Source organism: Podarcis pityusensis (genome assembly GCF_964106645.2).
Source record: "Podarcis pityusensis genome assembly, chromosome: 4".
NCBI classification, from domain to species: domain Eukaryota; kingdom Metazoa; phylum Chordata; class Lepidosauria; order Squamata; family Lacertidae; genus Podarcis; species Podarcis pityusensis.
Genome location: NC_138027.1, coordinates 25,330,837 through 25,348,300, shown reverse-complemented (window position 1 = coordinate 25,348,300; position 17,464 = coordinate 25,330,837). Strand labels below are relative to the sequence as shown.

Below are 17,464 nucleotides of genomic sequence, written 5' to 3'. Positions count from 1 at the left end.
TTATTGGAGTCTACTGCCCAGCACCCTGGGGGTTGTCCTGTTCTGTCATGGTTCCATATTGTCCTGCATGCTCTTTAACATCTATATGAAGCCTCTGGGAGCGCCATCAGGAGAGAACTGCCACCAATTTGTAGATGGCAGTGGGCTGGATCTGGTGTTGGGCCATAAACTGAAGCTGAATCCTGAAAGGTGTTATGTGTCCTGAGAGAACACATAAACAGGGTTTAAAATGAATGAATGAATGTATGATGTGCTCATGAAAGCAACTATGTGTTGCATCCTTATTTATTTTATTTAAACATCCCTAGGCCACATCTCAGGGCAAAGCCCTCACAAGGCAACTTGCATAAAAACCAGAACCATTTTAAAACAGCAGTTCTGACCTCAAAGAGGCCAGCAAGACCCCCGTTATCGGAAACAAAAGAGTTTCAAACCACCAGCACCACAAATCCTTTGAGAGAAATCCATCTGAAATAAGAGGGGCCCTTTTTTAACAACTGTATTGATGAGAGCACATGATGATGGGACTACTTGGGAGAGAGTTCCACAAATGTGGGGCCGTCACTACAATGGCCCTGACTGTCAGGTCTGCCATTCGGATCCATTCTAGAAAGAGTGTTATTCTCCCTTTCCTTCTTTTGTGTGCATCCCTCAGGCAACGAGAGCTACACTGACTCAGCACTGTGCAAACCTGGGTGATTCGCTGGGCAAAGAGAATGACATCGCTTTGATCATCGATGGTCAGACGCTGAAGTACGCTCTTTCCTTTGAGGTGCGGCAGTCCTTTCTGGATCTAGCGCTATCGTGCAAATCTGTCATCTGTTGCAGGTAAGAAATGCCAAGATCTTTCCATTGGAAGTTTTAAGCTTCCAGGTTATAAAACAAGTTTATAGTCTTACGTGTTCACATGCCCTGTTGCCTATGTGACCTCCTTCAGATGTTGCAGACAACAGCCGGGATGGGCAAATATGTCAATTTCAGTTTCTTATTATTTCAATATTAATCCACATTGGGTTGCAGGTTTGTTTGGTTTTTTTTAAAGAATCCATGTGAATATTTGTCAGCCTTTTAGAGCAGAATTCTCCCCAAACAGACTTTTTTTGCAAGTAATTCCCCCTAATATGATGTGTTTGTATGTTATTTTAACTGAGATTTGCCTTTTTGTGCACACTTTCCCCTAATATTTTGTGCACATTATTTGGTTGCTTTAATTGCATTGCAAAATTTGGAGCAAATTCCAAAGAATGGCTGCCTTCCAATTTGTGTATTGTTTCAGGAACTGGGAATTAAGGTAGGTTCACATTGAAACTGGAATGACCCAAATTCCTTCTTCCTCCCTAACTACAATTCCCACCACCTCTGACCATTGACCATGCTAGCTGCGGCTGAAGGGGGTCTGTCACAAAGCAACATCTGGGGGGGCACCGTGTTGGCTACCCTTGGCTACACCACTGTACAGTACAGAATAGTACGTCTCCCTCCTTGCATTCAGGTGGCTTTGCGGGGAGTTGTAGGCTAAAACATCTGGAGGACACCAGGTTGACAAAAGCTGGGCTAGAATGTAAACTCTGCTTTGTTAACCTTTTGCTAAACCTCACCTGCTCCCCATTCATTTTGAGGTAATCCTGTTGATGGAGACAATGGGCAAATGGATCAGTTTATCTTGTTATGGGCCTCTCTCTTTCTCCTAAACAGACCCAAATTTACTGCAGTTTCATTTTAAAAGATTTCTCCTGAGAACCAGCTTCAACGGTGCTTTATGTCTAAAGCCTAGCAAATGAATATACCATATATCTTTCTTTTTTTAAAGTATATTTTAAAATGACGTTGAATGGCAAATGTGTATGAAATGCCCCTGTGGAAATGAAAAGCTGACTCTGAATTTATGTGACGTTAAATCCTATGGATTCATGCTACTTCAAATTGAGAATTGTGAGCCAAAGTCCTTCTAGATTTGGTGAAATAGTGTATCATCAGGTTGAAAAACAAAGATCTGTCCCAATTGCTCCTTCCCCTCCATTCCCACCCCATTAATGTCTGCACTATTTAATTTGAAATTTCCTTTCCTCTGCGCCAATTACGTTTTAACTTTCTTCCTGTGAAGTTTTAAAATGCACTGCCTTATTTGACACACACAGTCCGATTAAAACAGCCCAGAGTGGGATAAAAAATGTTTTCTTTTCTTTAGTATCAAGCACCTGGCAAGCAAAAGGAACGTTTCTGCAAAGCCTTATGGGCTATTAAAGGCATTCCTCCTTCTCCCTGGGGGCTCCACTCCACTTATTTTTATTTCCTTTTTTAAACCTATGAAATTACATCACTTTCCTTCCTCTTTTATTGTATTTTTCCACATTGTTCTTTGGGGGCGTTTGGGTTTTTGTTTTTTAAATGTACTAATAATTAAAAGTACTGTGCCTTTTGGTCACCAGAGATAGTGGGAGAGGAGAAGAGTAATATCGGCAAATTCTTGGCAGTGGAGGAGGATTATAGGCAATCATCCACCCTGTCAGTCATATGACTAAGGTTAGCTTAAAGAAAGGCATTGGAAATGGGAATTGGTTTGACTGCATGGGCCTTTGATCTAGCCCCACAAAGACTGACAATGTCTGAAGGAAGTGGGGCATGACTTAAGAGTTTAAAGGTTCCTCGACTCAAAACATTGTGGAAAACGCATGGAACTTAACGACTTCACCAAAATGCATTTTCAACATGGGAGATAATCAAGGGGTTAATACCTTTGTTTATACCTCACTGCAAAAAGCTCACTGACAGAAACCTAAAACAGGATTTGTTGCTAACTTGCAGAGGTTGTCTTGAGTCCTTAGATCAGCCTTGAGTAAGGTTCTTCCATTTGTTTTAAGATGGTTGAACCTAAACAGACTTCTTCGTAACTGCAAATGAGATCACGTTTACTTCCCTGACCTTTTGTGTCCCCAGTCCAACATACAATTAAAATTTAGAATAAACGAATCTATGGGGTAATAATAACGCAGGTGGAAAGTGAATACAGGATAGGGTTGTTTGTTTTTACAATGGAATAAAGCTCTGTATGATTTGGGTAGTAACATAATAAGGACTAAAACTTGACATGAAATGTTTAACAATACATCTGAGAAATATCCCAGAAAGAATTTTAGTGACTTAGATGAAAGACATTACGCTATAGGGCACGAGTAACTAACCTGTGGTCCTGCAGATTTTGTTGCACTACAGCTCCCATCATCTGTGACAATTGGCCATGTTGGTTGGGCAATTAGAGTTGTAGGTCAGCAACATCTGGAGAGATACAAGTTTCCCACCTTTGCTGTAGCTCTTACCATTGTTTTGCCAGCTTCTGCCAAAAGTTCTGAATTATAAGGGCAAGCCCATCAAATGTGCTGGTCACCTGCTCCTGCTTCCTTTCAGTGCCAATATACAATTACTATTTCTTGATTAGCTTTACTTAGTCCTTAAGTTAAATAACCTTTGTGGTTTTGTGGCTTGGATGCTTTGTATTTGCTCTCTCCATATCCTACATGCACCCCTGCTACAGTTAACTGCCAAAGCAGAGCTCAACTATGTGTACCCGCAGCAGCAAGGAAGGCCTTTCCTCCTGTTGCTTCTTCTGACTAGGACAGCATCCAGAAAAGCTGTCAAATGGTGCCAGGTAATGGTAGCCAGGCAATCCTGGGACCCAGCCAGACCCAGCAATGATCCAGGATCAGCCATTGGTGTTCCTGTGCCAGCATTTGCCTTCACAGCAGCACCAGAGATCATTATGTGTTCGGGGCTGGTAGAAGACAGCAGATGATAACCCACAAGAGCTAGCTTCCTGGCAGGCAGATTGCTGTTGCCTTCTGGGAGGGAGAGGAAGAAGGGCAAGGCAGCAGGGAGGTTGACACTGTGTAAGCACTCCCGACAGGAGCGCCAAATTGGCCCCGGCCCACTTGGCAAGCTGCATCTGGTGATACACCTCTGGTCTTTTTTGTATAGATTCATAGGGATTGAAATATACTCGGAGTCCTGTAGTGATTTCATGCTCTTTATTGCAGCTTGAAAAACAGTGATTCGTGCAAGCCAATCAGTTGTTGCATTCTACGATCCTACCAGCCTAATAGGCTGATTAACTTCCTCCTGGAGCCTGATTGGTTTTTCCTGCAGGCCAATCAGTTGTTGCATTCTATGATCCTACCAGCCTGATAGGCTGATTAACTTCCTCCTGGAACCTGATTGGTCTTTTCTTGCAAACCAATCAGTTGTTGCATTCTAGGATCCTACTTGCCTATTGTTCTAGGATCCAAGCTTAGTACATAACAGTGATCTTTTGGCATATCTTAGAACTCCAACTTAATTCTATGTAATATCCTGTAGAGAAGGTTTGCCTTGCAGGGAAGGCAGAGTGAGTCAGCAGGCAGGGAGACAAAGTATGGTTGTGGTATTACAGACCACAGATATCACAGTGTTGGTGGCATCGTTTTCAGAAGCATCAGATGTAGTAGTCAACCTGTGCCCGGACATTTCAGGTAGCTCATGTGGTTGCGGCTGTTCATGCAACTGATAAGTGCACACAGTCCCACAATAGGAACATAAAAGGTAAAGGGACCCCTGACCATTAGGTCCAGTCGTGGCCGACTCTGGGGTTGCGGCGCTCATCTCGCTTTATTGGCCAGGTCCGGGTCATGTGGCCAGCATGACTAAGCCGCTTCTGGCAAACCAGAGCAGCACACGGAAACGCCGTTTACCTTCCCGCTGGAGCAGTACCTATTTATCTACTTGCACTTTGACATGCTTTTGAACTGCTAGGTTGGCAGGAGCAGGGACCGAGCAACGGGAGCTCACCCCGTCGTGGGGATTCGAACTGCTGACCTTCTGATCGGCAAGTCTTGATCGGCAAGTCCCGCAATAGGAACATAGGAAGTTGTTTTATACTAAGCTGGGCTACTTGCCCATCCAGCTCAGTAGTGCTTACTCTGGCTGGCATCAGCTCTCTATGGCATCAAGCAGCTTTCTTTCATATTACCTACTACCTTTTTGCAGGAGAGGCCAGGAATTGAAGCTGGGGATTTTGTACATGCCAAGCACAAGCGCTTCCATTGAGCTGTAGCCAGGTCTTGTATAACTCCTGTAAGTGATGGTGTGTTGCCTGCTTCTGAATATCTATCCTGGGGCTAATATTTTTTTTAATGCAATGCTCATAAATAGTTCAGTGATGTAGCACAGGAGTAGGAAACCTCTGGCTTGTGGGCCAAACTTGACCCGCTAGGCTATTCCATTTGGCCCACCAGCTGATTAGGGGGAAAGCACACCTACCTCTACACCTGATATAGCTTCTGTTTGAACCTCCAAAACTAGAGGGTCGAAGAACAGTGTGGACTGTTTGAAAGTGGACAGCCCTGCTCCGCTCTTTTGAACCTCCAATTTTCAGAGGTTTAAAGAACAGTGTGGGGCAGCTTGCAAAGGGTTTCAAACGGCCCTACACTGCACTTTGAAGTCTCGACAAATGGGGCTTCAAAGCGCGGCATCACCCGATGTCACTATGATGTCAGGTGATTGACAGATTTTGGCCTGTGAAGCCAAAAAGGTTCCCCACCTTGACATAGCAGAAGAGATAGGAAAGAACTCTTGAAAACACCAAGGGGTGAGAATTTACCATGACCCTTCTGCTGCTGTGCAGAAGAAAACTCAATAATATAGTTTGCAAAATGAGCCCATGGAATATACCTGAAATATTAATGCCCATGTTGTTACTGGGGTTAGCATTCACCTAATGATTGTATTGTGATGCAGCTCAGATTGTGTTCATTTATTTAAGAACAACAACACAACAACAAAAAGTATCTCATTGACGTTCATTACAGAAGATTTCCCCTTTCCTGCCCTGTGACAAGGAAATGTCAAATGTATTTCTTATTAAAAATATGCAAACTTGTATAACATTAATTGGTCCCAAAGAAAATTATGTATGTGTTCCATTTTCTTGTATATACTCATCTGACGTTCCCTCCCCCCATCTATCAGCTACTGAATTATCAATGCTTATTATCTAGTTCTACCTCTGACAATTCATGACAGCCCAGTGCTCATCTTATGACTTTGAAAACCATAAGGGAAAGATCATTCTGGCAGCTTTTATGTGTGCATATAATTGAAGGTGGATGAAGGCTTGGGACTGCAGTCAGATCTTGGTATGTCCAAAAAGGCATACAAACTTTCCCTCACTGGCCACTAAAACAGATCTCTTTTCAGTTGAGTACAATTTATTTTTTTCACCAACTCCTCATGCAAGTTTCTCTTTGGGGATGCATGAAAATGTGGTCATGGTGGTGAGTTTGCAGACTGAATTTACTATGCTCTAGATGGCAACACTCCTCCCTGTCTGTCTGTCTGTCTCTCTCTCTCTCTCTCTCTCTCTCTCTCTCTCACACACACACACACACAATAGGGTTTGCATTTGAGCTTTATGACTAGTGATTTCTGAGCTTTATTATTCTTGTCATCCTCAAAGATTTGCAGAATCAGCAGAAAAGCATAGTGACTGCAGATATGGGTTTCTGTTCTTTCTTGTTAATCAGCTTCCTGAGCTAAAAGCAGGGTTCCGCAGTATCTCTGCCTTGGATGGTTTATCACAGAGATGGGGAAACTGTGACCCTCCCATCAGCCTCAGCCAAGTGGCCAATTGCGAAGGATAAGGCAGGTGTAGTTTCACATCTGGAGAGCCACAGGATATCCACCCCTGGGTTAGCACACTGTAACCCAATAGCTAGGAGAGCTGGGGAACCTGTGGCCCCCAGATGTTGCCAGACCACAACTCCCATGCTTCCCGATTGTTAGCCATGCTGGCTGGGGCTGATGGGAGCTGATGTCCAACAACAAATGGAGGACTACAGGTTCCTAACCACTGGCTTAAAGGACTAGAGCAGGCTTCCTCAACCTCAGCCCTCCAGATGTTTTGAGACTACAGTTCCCATCATCCCTAACCACTGGTCCTGCTAGCTAGGAATCATGGGAGTTGTAGGCCAAAAACATGTGGAGGGCCGAGGTTGAGGAAGCCTGGACTAGAGCTTTGTTGGGGACAGGATAGAAGTGTATAAAATTATTCATGGCATGAAGGAAGTGCATAAGGAGACATTTTTCCTCCCTTCTCATAACGCTAGAACTCACGTATGTCCTATGAAGCTGAATGATGGAAGATTAGGGATTTCTAGTTGTAATGGCTATGCTTTGCCACCTGAATTCCAGTTGCTGGGGAATATAAATGGGGAGAGTGCTATTGTGTTCATGTCCTACTTACAGGCTTCCCATATTAAAACATCTGGTTGGCCCCTGTGAGAAAGAGAATTTCTGACTGGGGGGCCTTTGGTTTGATCCAGCAGGGTCTGTCCTATGTTCTGTGGGATATTTTTCTTCTTAGTATGTATTGCTCATGGATGGCATTTTAGTATTTTGTGATTAATGAATGCAAGTGATAAAGTAAATAGGTCAGTCTTACAATAATAAAGGGAATACTTACTTATCAGGATAAAACAATATCTGTGATTCATTTCTTCTTTGTGCAAGTTTGTGCTGTGGGAGTGGGAAACATAGAGTAAAATTAGGACTGAGCCTAAAGGGAACAATTTTCACTCATGGGGGGGGGGGGGAGATCTCATCAAAAGGGGGTGTTTGTCACTGAAATGAGAACAATGCCGCTTAATTTGCCATGTGTGATGTCTGCATGTATCCAGCTTTGACAGCGTATTATAACATCATCCTATTCAGTGTATGATGCCCTAACCAAGGTGGTGATGTGACTATTGCTATGAGGAAGGCTCAGGGGGCTGTTTTTAAAATGTCAAAGCCAGGGAAACTGGTAGGGAACAGATAATAAATTAAGTGAATTGGGTGGGAACGGGGAGCCAAAGTAAATATTTCACACACAGGGCAACATTTGCTCTGAAATATGAAACGGAATCGCTTGCATTTCTGTGTAAGACAACACCTCTTGAAATATGCCAAGGAGGTCTTTATCTATGTCTGTGTATTGCAGTCTCCCCCCACCATCGCTGACTTGGCCATTTGGGACTGATGGGAGTTGTAGTCCTAAGTATCTGGAAAGCACCAAGTTGATTACCTCTGGCATGAAATGTGCTGCACACTTCTCTATGTGTTGAGAAGTCCAAGGGCACTTCTGAAGGGTTTAATGTCCTTTGACTGATTGCACTTGCGGTTTATGGCATGGAAACATTGGTTTCAGTTGCACGTGTACATGCAGTTCCCATTGAAAGCAACAGACTGCTAAAGGCAGGCTGCAAAACCACTTATCCTGCCTCAGACTCCCAGCTATTGTTGCAGCTCCTCAGAGAGTCACCCCAGGTAGAAGCTCTTAGTCCTCCCCTCTTCCTTGAACTGAAACTGCAAACCAAGCTCCAAGTTGCTTCTCTTCCTTCCCTCTATCTGGGGAGCGTTGCCTTCAGAAGCCTGGAGAGACATTCCAGGGCATGAGGAAAGCATTCACCATCATTAAGGAACATTAATGGTCCCTTGTCAAATCTCTGTCCCTAGCAGGTGACACTTTAGGCAGAAGCCTAATGGCAGAGCTAAGCACAGTAATTAAGATAGCCCAGACTCACAGCAATGTGATGATAAAATAAGTTTTCTCAGGTTTTTAAGCTACAGATATGCCCTGTATTTTATATACTGGAAAATGAATAAAGCGGACAGTTTTGCCTCTCAATGAAATGTGATTAATTGCTTCGTATGTGCATGTCTGTTCAATTTTTAAATAGCTGAAGTAAGCAGATCTCAACTTCTTCCCTTGGGGGATTGGCTTACAGGGTACTCACCATACTTGTGGGAATTTTTTTTTACAATATTTAGACTGCAGTTTCCTTTACATAACCTCATCCTATTATTCTAACTGTGAGTTCATACATTCAGTAATTCCTCTTCCTCCTTTGTATATGCCCAGGATAATGCTATACATCATATAAATTGTAGGATTATTTAGCTTCTTTTTATATCCACAAATCTGCTTACAATTTTCTACAGTTTATTTTCATCTTAGAAGTGCTTTTTAAGAAGCAGTTTCAGCACATACATCTGCAATGCTTCTTGTAGCTTGATTAGAGACAGGAAATATACATGGTGGTTCTTGCCTTCCTTTGAGGGCTGAGCTGATTCTGAAAGCTACTTCAGATGTTCAGCCATTTCCTTCATGGAAAGCAAAACTTCCACACACGTGTCTGCTTCGTTGTTTCCATAGATGCTGGAGGACTATGATCAACGGTGGATTCCTAGCTCATATGCATGCGGTGAAATGTACAGTTATCCTGCAGGACAGTGTAGCTGACTTTTCATGCTTATTCTGTACAGGAAATGCATAGGACTGAGATGAAAAATTTGCCAGTGAATCTTTTCAGCTTGTAAGGGGGAGAAATCCCATCCCTTTACTATGTCTTTCATGATTGCCACCACCACATAAATAGGCCATATGCCTATATATATCAGAGAGCACAAGCAATAACTCCTATTCTGGTTTGCCCTCCTCAGGCAGCCCTGTCTTGTTGCCTACATGGCATAATTAAGAAGCCAAATCAGAGTGAGGCTGAGTCTCCCATTACCACTATAAAGGTACCCCTGCCCATACGGGCCAGTCGTGTCCGACTCTAGGGTTGTGCGCTCATCTCACTTAAGAGGCCGGGAGCCAGCGCTGTCCGAAGACACTTCCGGGTCATGTGGCCAGCGTGACGAAGCTGCTCTGGCGAGCCAGCACTAGCGCAGCACACGGAAACGCCGTTTACCTTCCCGCTATAAAGCGGTACCTATTTATCTACTTGCACTTAGGGGGTGCTTTCGAACTGCTAGGTGGGCAGGAGCTGGGACCGAAAGACGGGAGCTCACCCCGCCGCTATAGTTACCACTATAGTTCTCCCTTTAAACGTTTGGCAATCTTCTATAGGAAGGCATGATCCAAGCCTTCAGTTTGGCTTGGAGGACTATAGCAGACACCTACAGTAAGGTCACTGTTGATATACTTTAATGCTCTCTGTTTACTGTTTCGGAACAACCTCAGGGTCACTAGAAGAAGTACTTTTAACAGACATAAGGTCTGGCATGTAGGGCAAGGTTAAGGTTTTTAAAAACTCTTCCCTCTGAAGAAGGCATTTTCCCTGTGCATTTTATGTAAAAATAAATAAATTGGGTTTTGCATGTGTTTTCGTTCAAAAAGAAAACTGTTAATCTCTGACTTACCTCACAGCAACAATTCTGATAGGCAGTTTCAGTAGTATTAAGTCACACTCCAGCAATTTCATTAAATCATTACTGTTGACTATTTTATTTGCTCTTGCTATAGTTCATTGCACAGCTAGGATGTACTAATCCCATTAGCTCCTGCAGTATGTATGCATCCGGTAAGTGCGTGCAGGATTTCAGTCTTCAGATGGAAACAAGTACACTGACTTTCTATTCTGGAAACTGGATTTGCTGCCCCCCTGCCATGTTACTGTCTTCCTTCTTTCTCACAATGAAAGTTGATGTAATATTTAGTTAATTTAGTTTATTTATATACCGCTTTGTATTTTGACAGAAATCTCTTAAGTTACAGATCCAACAGAAAGGAATCAATAAAAGAAATACATGCAAATTTCATATTCAAAGCCAAAGCATGAGCCACATCCAGTGTTGTGTGAGCCGCTTTTTGCTCATACTGTCAGACTTTCCATTCCTCTCTTCTTCCTGTGTGCCCTCCAAATCTGGGCCATAGTTTTTCTCCCACTATATGGAACAGATTTTGAGGGTGCATGCAGAGCTGCAGAAGAGAGAAGTGGGGGAAGTTCTGTTGTTCAAGCAGAAGTTTGTTATGCAAGCGGAACAGCAGCGTTGAATACAATCCAATACTACTACTAGTAGTAGTAATAATAATAATTCCAATTTTTAAAAGTTACCCATTTAAAAAAAATACACTCTAAACAATGTCCATAAGCAAAGTAGCTAAGAACTACAAAAGCAAATCATGTATAAAGCATCAAAATATAACAAGATACATCAAAATGCAACGCAGTTGTCATTGTAATTGTATCTGGCTAAGTTTTCCCATTAGCGCAAGGACTCCCTCTCCCTCTCCTGTCCCTGTGCATCCCTCTCACATGCACAACGCTAATCTGTTTTGTTGGTTTCCTCACCCTCTGGAACAGATTTTTTTTTGGGGGGTGCATGGGGAGAGGAAATCTTTGCACTAATGGGATGGCCGGATTAGATACAGCCCTACTTATTAAGATTACATACAAAAAATGCATAATAAAATCATCAAAACCATTAAGCTACACATCCACAGTACACAAAACTACACATTTGGAAGAGCACCTTCTGACATTCAGGTATAGCTGAGGCATTGCGTATAAAACTCAAAAGAGCAATGTAATATTGTCATGTGCACCTTCCCTTAGCTCTTAATGGACAAGTTTTCAACTCCCATCTTCATTAAAGTATGATAGGATCCATCAGGTACTAGCTAGAAATTGTTTGGGGTGGGGCTTTGAAGAGACAATCTCCCCTGTGAGTCACCAGTTGATCACTTACAGGCAGTGGTGCCCCTCCAGACAGTGAACGCCAACTCCCATCAGCCCCAGCCAGCGATGATGGGCTTTGTAATCCATCAACCTCTGGCTCTCCACATCTGACTCAGAGCTTTCAGAAACCAGTTTACCAGTGGAAATGGTTATATGCAAACTCTTTTGCCACAAGGATATATATGTTCAGCGGTGCTGTTGCTTTCTTTCCTCTCACAGATACTGCTATTATTGAGCTATGTTAGTATAGAAATAAACACTTATCTTAAGAGGCAAGAAAAGGAAATAAAAAGTTGTGACTCTTTCATCCTTTCGGTTTGTGTTTCTAGCTTCAAGTGTTTGCAGTATATTTGAGTGCATCTTGTCTTCCCTCACCATTCCTGCCCTTGTTTCTTTCTGTATACACTTTTTTTAAAGGGATGCTTGTCTTGCTGGCTGGACTGACAAGCTGATCTCTGTTATGTTGTTGCCAATCAACCCTGTCTTGGGGGACTATCGATTTTTGTTTCTAGTTTGTGCTGTGGAAATCAATATTTTACTGGATGGTAGACAGCAAGAGCACCGGCAGCCAAAGCAATTTAGTAGAGGCTGCAGCCAACTTGAAGGATGGGTATATTTGGTGTTCAGAGATATTGTTCCCTCGCGAGGGAGAAGTTGGGGGAAACAGATATTGTGGTAGTTAAGAGTATACCACCAATACATTATTTTAAGATTCTGCTAGACAGAGGAAATGTTAAAGGACCTGAGATGTACTACTGAGTGTTTTATATTGTGATGAATGATGGCTGTAAAATATCTTCTATTGTATAACAAGCAGCTGGTACTAATAAGTCGGGGTGAGGAAGCGAGAAATCAGGGAGGGGAAAACCCAAGGACTGGGGGCAAATGCGGCCTTCCAGGCATCTCTGTTTGGCCCTTAGAACTCTCCCCAGGAAACACCCTCTCCCCAGCCACGCCCCTACTCTCCAGGCCACACCCCTCACTGATCCTGATTTGCATCTTCCTAGAGTGTTTTTTGCCTGGCTGGAATGTGACCTTGAACTCATGATAATGCCTCTTGATGGGGGGGGGGAGGAAAATCTTTTTTTTAAATAATTTTTATTAGTTTTCAACACAAATATACAATTTTATCCAAATTTTAACAAATTATCTCTTTTTGGACTTCCTTCAGCTTCTCTGACAATCATCCATATCAATCTCTCAATAACGCATTCCCTATATTTTGTATTGCCATTAAACTTCCCTCCCACTTCTATTTCTTTTTAACAATACATCTTAGAATTCACAGTGCTTCTTGAAACCCCACTAGCGTTGTTTGCACATCACATATGCTTTTCAGATAATCTGCAAATTTCCAGGGGGGTTGGGGTTAGGAAAATCTGTCCATTCCACTCCTCTCTGTTTCTCATTTTTCCAGTCTTAAATTCAGCTCTCCACATTTTGCAGCAATTCGTTTTTAAAAAAATCCTAATGAAATTTCACCAGTGATTTAGTGAGGCTTTCTTCCAATAAACTCATTTTTACATGCTGATTTTTGGCTAATGCACACATTTTGACAAGCAGTTTTCTCTGATGTGTTTGCATTATTGCATTTTATTTTCACGAATGTCTTCATTTTTATGAAACCCCCCTCTTCCAATATATACATTTTTGAAAACATTGGTTGGTGAACTGCAACGCAAAATTCAGATAGGTTCAGATTTCAAAGGAGAGCTGTGTTTCAGTTTGCACATTTTCCCAGAAAGTGTGGTTTTAAATATGCACTGAGTCGAATTTCTCCCCCACCCCTCCTCCTTGCTTGCCTAGATGGATGCTCGAGAGGGATGGGTGAATAAATTAAAATTTGTTGCTGCAGCCGCTTTTGCTTCTGGGCCTGTCCATTGCAGCACGTGGCCCTTGGAAGGTTACTGGGAAAGAATGCAACCCTCCGTCTGGGGGTGGGGAGGTTGCCACCCCTGCTGTAAGCAATAAAGGGAGGAGAGGACAGGAGGAGTCTGCTGCAGAAAGCTGTGAAAGAAAAGAGGACTTCTGTAATGAGACGGACCTCTGGCCACCTCCGTTGCTTTGACTAATAATATTGCCCCTGCCAAACTTGTTGAGTTAAGGTATTAGATTTCCAAATCTATCTTGATTAAAATCTAGGCTTTGTTGATACATTCCCCGTAGCAAAATGACCATAGCTTCCAAATGTACAGCTTCTTAGCTTTTAACTGAAACGGAGGCATTATTCTTTAATCAGGGGAGGGGGGGGACAGTCTGTGCGACCCTTTTAGCAGGACAGGATGAGATATTTATTGATTGATGGATAAAAAGCATAGACGGCTTGATTGTAAAGAAACTGAACAACCCCACAGCTGTTTACAAAGCAGAACAAAACTATAAAATATCAGTATAAACCATTAAACACGGCTATTGAAAACATCAACCATTTAAAATCAAGGATAAGCTAAGAAGCGGATTAAAACACATGGCAACTTCCTACCTGTCTGAGTGGGCTTGCCTAAACAAAAATGTTTATAGCAGGCACTGAAACGAGTACAGCGAGGGTGCCCACTTGACATCACTCAGCAGGAATTTCCAAAGAGCAAAAGATTTCTTACAAGTGCAGAACAAGTTTTATACGGCACCTTGTAACCGTTCCGGTTCTGCAGCTAGAAGTGGTCAATTGAGCATGGGGTAAGCAAACTCTTAGTTAAACTGGTCCCAAGTAGTTAAGGGCTTTATATCTACTAAAAGCAGACCTTGCTGTCTGCTCGGTGAGTGTTGCCTTGGTGGCAAAGCTACTGGCTGACAACTGTGCCATGCGCTCAGTTCACAGCTCACTGTGTCACCGTGGAACTTGGAAGAATGAATTGCCAGTAGACTACTCTAATAGCTTAAGCCATAGTCTGGGTTACGGCAGAGCAGTCAGACATTTTGCATTTCCTTCTGTTCTCATTCTAATTTAGAGGGGGAAAAGGCTAGAGGGAGCAAGGTAGAGCTGTATAAGATTCTGCATGGAATGGGGAAAGCAGCGAGAGAGAAGTTGTTCTCCCTCTCCCATGATGCTAGAACCCAGAGTTCAGTTACCAGATTCAGAGTAGGCCACAGAAAGTGCTTTTTCACACAGCACTTAGCTAAAACTGTTGAATTTGCTACCACAATATGTGGTGAAGGCCACTAGGGGATTTAAAAGGGGATTAAACCATTTCATGGAGGATAAAGCTGTCAGTGGCTACTGGCCACCATTCCTGTGTTCTCCTTACACAGGAGGCAGTTTGCTGGGGAGCACAGGTGGGGGAGACCACTGTCTCCTGTCCCCTGTCTCTCAGTTCCATTTGACATTTGTAGCAATGCAAAGCGATATTCACTCCACAGTCCTCCACTCCACCTCATGCTAAACAGACACATACACAAACCCATTATGCAAAATCAAATAAATAATAGTAATAATCAGATATGCAGCTTGAAAATAAGTGGAAGATGAATAAATGTATGCCAATGGAAATTGTGGCTGGCTCCTTATTTTGGTTTTCAGCATGCACCACAAAGGTATAGAACCAACAAACACTTTGGCATGAACCGATTTTCACATAGTTAATACTCTGAGGGAGTCCCAGTCACTCAGCAATTCATGTTTTGGGGAACAAGAGAGGCAAGATTTTTTGTTGCTTTTCCAGTTTGATTCCTGCTAATAAGACCAGAAGATTGACTCTTTCAACCAGGAGATGCTGCTGCCTCAGATGTAAAGGCTGTTCTCTAGACCTTTAGAAGAACGAGAACCTAAGGTTTCTGTAACCTGGAGACTCTTAACTCACTGTCTGGCAGTTAGTGCTTCTTACAATGTGCTACCAACATTCCCTCTTGTTTGCCTACTGTGTCTTGCAAAATGTTAGCAGTTCTTCCAAACTTTATTGTTTTCTCTTCTGGTTTGAAAAGTGTGCTTTCCACTTGGTGCTCTGGGTCATTGAAAGACAGTAGTTTACCCACCTTTGCAGAACCTTTCTTTAAAAGAAAAAGAAAGTGGGGAGAGAAAGAGTTTCCCCCATCTTCTTCATAAACCAAGGGATATGATGAACGCCATTGACTCCCTGAGCCAGTGGGAAATAAATATGTGTTCACGACCTTGGGGGAGGCATTCAAAACCACCTACAGGATCAAGTGCACTGTTTTTAAAGGTCACTGCTATTGAGAATGGCAAGCATCAAAACACTTAGGCCCTGAGCTACACTGCCTGTGAAATGCACTGTTACCTAGAAAATAGAGTCACCTAAAATGTTTAGCAGTAAATCAATCAAATGGAAGAAAGAAAGAAACCAGCTTCTGCAGCTTCGTGTCTAGAGAGTCCTTTCCAGGAACAAGCAATACTCCAGTTTTATCCTTTCACACTAATTTCCAATAAATCAATTTTTGGAAATGCTGTATATTGTGCTGCCCATGAGATAGGTGGAGAGGGCAGGTGAGTCAGTGACCTTCATGGTATTTCTTTAAATGAAATATTTTCTTCTCAGCTGAGTGAAGGCGAAAAACAAATGCCATCATCATCCATTCTGTTGTAGACCTGGTTTGAGAGAAGCACCACTGTGATAAGCTTTGAAAAGATGTATTATTCAACGCTTCACTTGGTTGTTTTGCAAGAAGCTGACAGACCTGGATCTTGAAGTGCCCTGGTTTGCCAATATCATTGTTTTTAATGGATATTACTTTGAGGAGCTTTTTTTCTTATTTTTTTAAAAAATATATTCAAACACAGTATGTTCAACCAAACCTTGACACATGCTCTGTTGAGGATGGGGGAGAAACTTGATTCAGTTCACATCTAAAGGTGAATTTACTTGATTCACTTTTTCTGAAACAACACATGAACCAAAATGCAGTCATCCTGCTTCATGCTTCTCTGAATTTTTCAGTGCAGTTCTCCAGCCAATTATTATATACAAAAAATGCATATGTACAATAAGCAAGGTGTAAATAAAAATACATATATTAGTGAAAATTATGCACAAAAATGCATTCTGTTAGGGAAAATTGCTTTGCAAAAACCTGTATCTTAGGCAAAGTTCAATGGAGAAATATGTATATAATGGAAAAATCACACTAAAATGCTGATGAGTTTTCATGGTGTTTTTTTAAAGGTTTAAGATAGGGAAAAATGAGAAACTGGGCGATTCATCCATCCCTTTTCTCTGTGTTATTGTTGTTGTTTAGTCGTTTAGTCGTGTCCAACTCTTCGTGACCCCATGGACCAGAGCACGCCAGGCACTTCTGTCTTCCACTGCCTCCCACAGTATGGTCAAACTCATGCTGGTAGCTTCGAGAAGACTGTCCAACCATCTCATCCTCTGTCGTCCCCTTCTCCTTGTGCCCTCCATCTTTCCCAACATCCGGGTCTTTTCCAGGGAGTCTTCTCTTCTCATGAGGTGGCCAAAGTATTGGAGCCTCAGCTTCAGGAGCTGTCCTTCCAGTGAGCACTCAGGGCTGATTTCCTTAAGAATGGAGAGGTTTGATCTTCTTGCAGTCCATGGGACTCTCAAGAGTCTCCTCCAGCACCATAATTCAAAAGCACTCTGTGTTATTACAAGTTGTGAAAAGCAATTGTGCTGCAGGTGTAGCACCCATGCATAGAGAATTCCAACAGGGCCCCCACCTTCAGGATTCTGTGTGTTCGCAGTCACATGTGTAAGCATCACAGTTGGTTTCTGGGAGAAAGTGCAGTTTTTATTTGCCCCCCTCATCCCCATTTAGCCTTCCTTGTTGCCATGGAGCAACATTCATGGGGGACAGTCCATGTTTCCATCACCGTTAGGGCCAGACAAGACATTCACTTAATGCATAGCATTCAGGTACGGATCTTGTTTTTACTTAAATGATTGCCGGTGCAGCGGAGCCTAATTCTTACTTTGACGGCATTGTGTGAGGAGGGGGAGGCTTATCATTTTACTCCTTTACTGTGATTG

At 42.6% G+C, this 17,464-nt stretch overlaps 1 protein-coding gene across 10 annotated transcripts in view; it reads left to right on the top strand.

Annotated features, from left to right (window-relative positions):
* ATP8A2 (ATPase phospholipid transporting 8A2) overlaps positions 1-17,464 on the top strand; it is a 324,329-nt gene that overhangs the window by 132,721 nt on the left and 174,144 nt on the right. For all 10 annotated transcript variants that reach the window (XM_081004078.1, XM_081004077.1, XM_081004079.1 and 7 more), the window contains one exon: positions 656-828. In XM_081004078.1, the coding sequence (XP_080860204.1) occupies positions 656-828 (173 nt within the window). The remainder of the gene's footprint in view (positions 1-655; positions 829-17,464) is intronic.